A 7,398-nucleotide genomic window follows, 5' to 3' on the forward strand; every position below is an offset into this window, starting at 1 on the left:
AAAAGTGAAAGTAAAAAGTGCCGGTTAACTCAGTGGGCTGTTCGGGATAGCCACGGCGAAATCGCGGCATCCCGAACAGCTTACAGGACATCGGGAGGGCCCCTAGCTGCCTCCTCGCTGTCCGATCGCCGAGATCCAGGCATGAGCAGTCAAGCGGCAGAATCATCGATCACTGGTTTCCTATGAGAAACCAGTGATCAATGATAAAGATCAGTGTGTGCAGTGTTATAGGTCCCTATGGGAGCTATAACACTGCAAAAAAAAAAGTGAATAAAGATCATTTAACCCCTCCCCTATTAAAAGTTTGAATCACTCCCCTTTTCCCATAAAAAAAAAAAACACAGTGTAAATAAAAATAAACATATATGGTATCACCGCGTGCGGAAATGTCGGAATTATAAAAATATATTGTTAATTAAACCGCTCGGTCAATGGCGTACGCGCAAAAAAATTCCAAAGTCCAGAATAGTACATTTTTGGTCACTTTTTATATCATTTAAAAATGAATAAAAAGCGATCAATAAGTCCTATCAATGCAAAAATGGTACCATTAAAAACTTCAGATCACGGCGCAAAAAATGAGCCCTCATACCGCCCCATACACGGAATAATAAAAAAGTTATAGGGGTTAGAAGATGATAATTTTAAACGCATTAATATTCCTTCATGTAGTTATGATTTTTTCCAGAAGTATGACAAAATCAAACCTATATAATTAGGGTATCATTTTAATCGTATGGACCTACAGAATAAATATCAGGTGTAATTTTTACCGAAAAATGTACTACGTAGAAATGGAAGCCCCCAAAAGTTACAAAACTGCGTTTTTTTTTCAATTTTGTCGCACAATGATTTTTTTTTTCCGTTTCACCATAGATTTTTGGGCAAAATGACTGACGTCATTACAAAGTAGAATTGGTGGTGCAAAAAATATGCAATCATATGGATTTTTAGGTGCAAAATTGAAATAATTATGATTTTTTAAAGGCAATGAGCAAAAAACGAAAATACAAAAACTGAAAAAACCCCGGTCCTTAAGGGGTTAATCCTCACTTTTTCTTATTTTTAGATGTCATTTTGGGGCTTCAGAACCAATTACCAGGTTTCCATAGAGTTATGGTCTAATGGTCTAACGGTCTAGAGTTATGGTCTAACATACAATGGTTTCAATGGTTACAATGGTCGTCCTGGAACCAATTAATATTGTAACTTGAGGGACCACTGTATGTATATTTTATTTTAAGATATTGTATCTCTACTAGCCACTGTAGGAGATTAGCTCTGTAGAGTCAGGCAAATCACAGCAATAAGCAGCCAGAGACAGAGACAAAGAAGTGAAGTTCTAACAGGGCTCCTCCTGTTTTTATTTTCTTGCAAACTAAAAATACAGCCTTCACATTCTGGAATAAAAAACGCAAAATAAATCTTGCTTGTCCAGCACTAACTATACAGAAAACTTCCCGATCTGGACAGTTGTTTTACTACCAGTAACCTAACACAACAGTCAAATGTGTTACACAGGTTACAATTTTCCCTTTTTTGAGGCTGCAAACCTTCGTATTCAAACTCTCATCAGTGGCGCAGATTCATCACAGTTACACCTAATTTAAAGGGGTTATCCACCATAAGGGGATTTTAGTACGTACCTGGCAGGCAGTAATGGACATGCTTAGAAAGGATCTGCACTTGCCTTGGGGCTAAATGGCTATGTTGTGAGATTACCATAATGCTGTGGCTGTTTTTTTGTGAGCTGTGTACTTCCTGTTTGAATTCGTTCTCTCAAACTACACATCCCATAGTTCCTTGTTTGTAAGTGTGAGGTCACTTTCCTCCCTCCCACATAACAGCCACCCCATCCATTGAAACACAAATGAGTTGCATTCCATTCAAAAGACCAGTGTTTTATAACCAGGGTGCCCACAGTTGCAAAATGTTCTCTTTCCCACTCAGCAGAAGCTCCACCTATTGAAGCAGGACACTGCAACCTGGGAAAAGCCGAGACCAGGGTAATTTTGTATGCTGTTAAAAATAACTATTGGGGTGAAAATCACAGAAGAATTGTGAGAAAACCGTCACACACATGTGCAGACATTTTATTATGAAATACACTAATTTTACAGCCCCTGTAGCATAGTCAAATAAAAAAAAAATCCTGGAATACCCCTTTAAAAGCCCAGTAGCTAGCTGGCTTCAGCACCTGTGCTGATCTGGCCTAGTCTGGAAACCTGGAGTCTGGAAACCTCAGAGTCCTAGTGTTCAGACCCGATCACTATAATGGGCGGGGACACAAGAAATCGCTGTTCGGGACAATCCCATGAACTTCTATTGTGAGTTTTTCTCGCATAGTGCGCTTTTCTCCCAACTAATTTTAGCAACCGGTTGGGGGTCTGAATACTCAGACCCTTCCCGATCAAAATTTTTTACATGTCTCTACAGCATATCAAAAGTTTTTGTAAGTGACAGTGCCCATTTGACTAATTCTGGATTTTCCCATAATCTCACCCAGCTTTCCCTGGATGAGATATGTACTTCCTAAAACCTGGCATCCACATATGATAGGTACCTTGGGGAAGTTTAGTGATCCCCAATGACCACTCCTGTCACTGTCTCACACCACTTAAAAAATAATAATATGGGAATCAGACCCAAATTTCCAGTTGAAATAGATAGCAAGCATTTCCCACTTCACCCCAAGTATGAACATGTCTTCAGTAATCTGTGACTGTAGCACCCAAGAGATGGGCTTTAGAACCCAAGTAATCATCTTTTATATCCTTTCTTGATCATTTCCTTAAAAGGGTATTCTCATCTTATAAGGTGATGGCATTAAAGGGAACCAATCATGAGATTTTACCATTTATAACGCGTGGAAATGTGTTATATATGGTAAAATCTTCATCCTCACTATCCTCGGAGACCTCCCTGCCCACAAGAATGGTAAGGATAAGAAGTTTAAAAGTATCCCCGCCGCCCCCATAAGTAGTTTCCCTGGAGGGGAGCTATATCACCTGTATCACCACTTTGCTCTGTCTGCTTAGGGAGCAAGAGTAGTGATGTGGGCTGTCAATCACAGACTTAATCTCCAACGTGAGGAGATTTTACAGTATTAGAACATAAACTATTTTTTGTGACTTGATAGTATCCTTCTCTTCCTATTTTGCTTATAGGGATTTTTAAAGGGTACCTCTCATCAAAAAAACTTTTGATATATTATAGATTAATGTATGCAGAATAACTTTACAATTGCATGTTATTAAAAAATATGCTTCTTTCTATTTAATTTTCCACTTTGAAGAAATGACCACTAGGGGTCTCCCTACTGTCACGATGCCGGCTGGCAGGTAGTGGATCCTCTGTGCCAGAGAGGGATTGGCGTGGACCGTGCTAGTGGACCGGTTCTAAGCCACTACTGGTTTTCACCAGAGCCCGCCGCAAAGCGGGATGGTCTTGCTGCGGCGGTAGTGACCAGGTCGTATCCACTAGCAACGGCTCACCTCTCTGGCTGCTGAAGATAGGCGCGGTACAAGGGAGTAGGCAGAAGCAAGGTCGGACGTAGCAGAAGGTCGGGGCAGGCAGCAAGGATCGTAGTCAGGGGCAACGGCAGAAGGTCTGGAAACACAGGCAAGGAACACACAAGGAACGCTTTCACTGGCACTAAGGCAACAAGATCCGGCAAGGGAGTGCAAGGGAAGTGAGGTAATATAGGGAAGTGCACAGGTGATTACCCTAATTGGAACCACTGCGCCAATCAGCGGCGCAGTGGCCCTTTAAATCGCAGAGACCCGGCGCGCGCGCGCCCTAGGGAGCGGGGCCGCGCGCGCCGGGACAGAACAGACGGGGAGCGAGTCAGGTAGGGGAGCCGGGGTGCGCATCGCGAGCGGGCGCTACCCGCATCGCGAATCGCATCCCGGCTGGCAGCGGGATCGCAGCGCCCCGGGTCAGAGGACGTGACCGGAGCGCTGCAGCGGAGAGAGTGAAGCGAGCGCTCCGGGGAGGAGCGGGGACCCGGAGCGCTCGGCGTAACACCTACCAGTCTTGGAAGCAAGCATTTCAGACTCATGCTGGAGTCCTAAACACTACGAGCTGCCAGTCTGCTTTGTTCACAAAGGAGAACACTCAGAGCTGCCAGCCTGCTTTGTTCACAGCCTGTTTGGCTGTGAACAAAGCAGGCTGGCAGCTCTGAGTGTTTAGGACTCCAGCATGAGTCAGAAATGCTTGCTGACAGGACTGATCGGGAAAAATACAATAGAAAGAAGCATATTTTTCATTAACATGCTATTGGAAAGTTATTCAACATTCATTAATCTAAAATATATCAAAAGTTTATTTGATGAGAGGTACCCTTTAAGCTTCTAGCTCATTTTCATCTGATTGCATCTTTGTGATGTTTCTATATGTTCATGTCATGCTGTCTTGCCATTTACCTGTGACGATCCTCTGTAAGGATTTGGTCTATTTAGGATTTAGTGGGAGGTCACATGATGCCTTTCTGTTTGCACTTACAGTGTGGATCTGGATCACGCTTTGTGCCCTACCCTTGTATAGCCTTACTCTCTTCCTCAGCCTGGTTGTAGGTGCAGTAGTAGGTCACATTACGCGCCTGTGGTTGTGTTTATAGTACGGCATAGTGCCGTGCTGCACACCCCTTGATCTCTTTTCGGTTATGAGTGGTTATATTTTTACATCATACTGGTGAAAAATAATTGTATATACAACATATTGTTACATTTTATCCAGTCACTAAAACAGTATTATGGTATGACATTTGTTTATGTATTTATTCTATAACCTCTCTTACTAAATGACCAAATGGTGAATTAAAATATTAGGGTTAGCTTATCAAATACAGAAAAAATATTTATGGTCTGCAATATATATATATATATACACACACACACACACACTTCTTTCCTAAATGGTGCCAGTTTTGGATGTATTTTTTTTGTATTTTTTCTGCTTTACAAGTATACAGAATCATGTTTACATGTCAGTTTTTTAAGTTGAATGCATGATCTTTGTATTGTATTTGCGGGTGTACTTGGCCTTGTCATCTGTGTTCTGGACTCCACAGGTTCGCCTGAGTTTTATTTCCTTCTCTACATAAGACCAGCCCACAGGTCAAAAGGTACCAAAAAATGTTGGATTGTGAAGCCTTTATTTCTGCTGGTGATTTCATGCAAACCTGAAATAAAGGCCCACAAATTTCTCCTTGCAAAGTTTGATTTCATTTCTCTTTCCATGATGCTACATGGCTTGCCAATCTAGGCTCATTCCGTGCTCAGTGGTAGAACATGGTATATGGGTGAGCTGGTCCTTTCTTCTATGAATGTACCGTATTTTTTGCCCTATAGGACGCTCCGGCATATAAGATGCACCCAATTTTAAATGAGGAAAATCTAGAATACAATGTTAAGTATAGGTCACAGTGATCTTCAACCAGCGGACCTGCAGATGTTGCAAAACTACAACTCCCAGCATGCCCGGACAGCCGTTGGCTGTCCGGGCATGCCAGGAGTTGTAGTTTTGCAACATCTGGAGGTCTGCAGGTTGAAGACCACTGGATAGGAGGTAATACTCACGTGTCCCCGCCTCTCAAGACCTGTCACCGCTGCCCTGGATGTCGCCCCCCATCGCTGTCGCCGCGTCCCCGGGGTGTCCCCATCGCTCCGGAACGTCTCTGCTGCCCGGTATCCTCGCTCCCCGTCACCGCCATCACGTTGCTACGCACGCAGCTCCCATTGGATGACGGGGCAGCGTGCGCGACGACGTGATGATGACGAAGGAGAGCGCCGGCCATGCAGGGGATCCCAGCACGGAGCAGACACGAGGAGGCAGGTAAGGTCCCTCCCGGTGCAGCCGGGTTAGTGTCACTTTCGCTTCAGACGCGGCAGTCAGCTTTGATCACCGCGTCTGAAGGGTTAATACAGGGCATCACTGCGATTGGTGATTTCCTGTATTAGCCGCGGGTCCCGGCCGTTGATGGCCGCATGGACCGCTGCGATAGGTGTGTATTCGCCGTAAAAGACGCAACAACTCTTCCACCCCAGTTTTGGGGAAGAAAAAGTGCGTCTTATACGGCAAAAAATACGGTAGGTAATGTTAGCCAATTTTGTTTTATACTGTGTTATATGTGTTTTCAGCCAACGAAAAGTGCCAAATCCAAGGGCTCAGCAAAGTCTCACAGCAAAGGAAAGAAGTCAAAGAAATCAAAGAAAAGTAAAGAACCTAAACCTGAGGTGGACATCCTCAGTCCAGCTGCCATGCTCAACGCTTACTACATCTCCCATAATGCTGTGGACTGCTTGGAATTTCGAGGATTTAGCTGGTCAGGAGCTCCAAAAAAGAAAGGGAAGAAGGGAAAGAAAAAGAAATAGTTACCACCAATGACAATAACATACTATAAGCTTTTGGTGCCAAATACTAAAACTCTGTGTTTTTTTTTTTAATTTAGCTGTTAATATTAATGTCTTATGCCCAGTTTACATTGTTATGTAGTACAGACACATTTCACACATATTACCTACCTAAAAAGTTTGATATCCTTGCATATTTCTTTGCCTTTAGCTGGATTTTTGTTTGTATATTTTTTGTTTTAACCAGATCTAATTGGAAACATAAAAAATGTGAGGAATTGCCAAAAAATGTTTATAGCTGTAAAAGTGTGAATTAAAATCACTCTAATGATATATAGAAAGCTATTAAAGGCTATCTACCATACTATAAAACAAATCAGATAATGTATTATTTGGGTGAATAGGGAGGTAAAGCTATAATACATAGTACAGACTTCTAGTCCATAAAGAGAATTGGGCAACCCCCCGGGGGGGCGCAGCCAGCCTAAAGAAACTATTCCTGCCTACAGCATTAAAGTTATACATCAAAAGATGAAAGAGGGGTACACTGTTAGATTTTTTAATTGTATTGCTATTCTTTTTATATCCTCTCAATCAATGCATGCAATTCCAGATTTTGGTAGGAGACCGGTATTAATTTGGCACTTTCTTTTAATTATCCCTTTTGTGTCTTTAACCCCTTAAGGACTCAAAAGAATCTTCATTTTTGCACTTTTGTTTTTCTTCCTCATCTTCTAAAAATCATAACATGTTAAATTTTGCACCTACAGACCCATATAAGGGCTAGTTTTTTGCGTCACCAATTGTACTTTGTAATGACATTACTTACTTTATAACATAATCTGCGGCAAAACAAAAAAAATTATTAGTGGTGTGAAATGAAAAAACGCCATTTTGCAAATTTTTGGGGCTTCCGTTTCTACGCAGTGCACTTTTCGGTAAAAATGACACATTATCTTTATTCTGTAGGTCCATACAGTTACAGGGATACCCAATTTATGTTGTTTTTATTTATTTTACTACTTTAAAAAAAATTATAACTACA

General features: G+C 42.0%; 1 protein-coding gene across 2 annotated transcripts in view; it reads left to right on the forward strand.

Annotated features, from left to right (window-relative positions):
* The window catches only part of SMKR1 (small lysine rich protein 1), a 30,320-nt gene extending 23,603 nt beyond the window's left edge, over positions 1-6,717 (forward strand). For both annotated transcript variants that reach the window (XM_056569330.1, XM_056569329.1), the window contains exon 3: positions 6,141-6,717. In XM_056569330.1, coding sequence (XP_056425305.1) covers positions 6,141-6,374 — 234 coding nt within the window. In that variant the 3' untranslated portion in view covers positions 6,375-6,717. The remainder of the gene's footprint in view (positions 1-6,140) is intronic.
* Positions 6,718-7,398: the final 681 nt, after the last annotated feature.

This window comes from Hyla sarda, chromosome 4, assembly GCF_029499605.1.
Source record: "Hyla sarda isolate aHylSar1 chromosome 4, aHylSar1.hap1, whole genome shotgun sequence".
Taxonomy (NCBI): Eukaryota; Metazoa; Chordata; class Amphibia; order Anura; family Hylidae; genus Hyla; species Hyla sarda.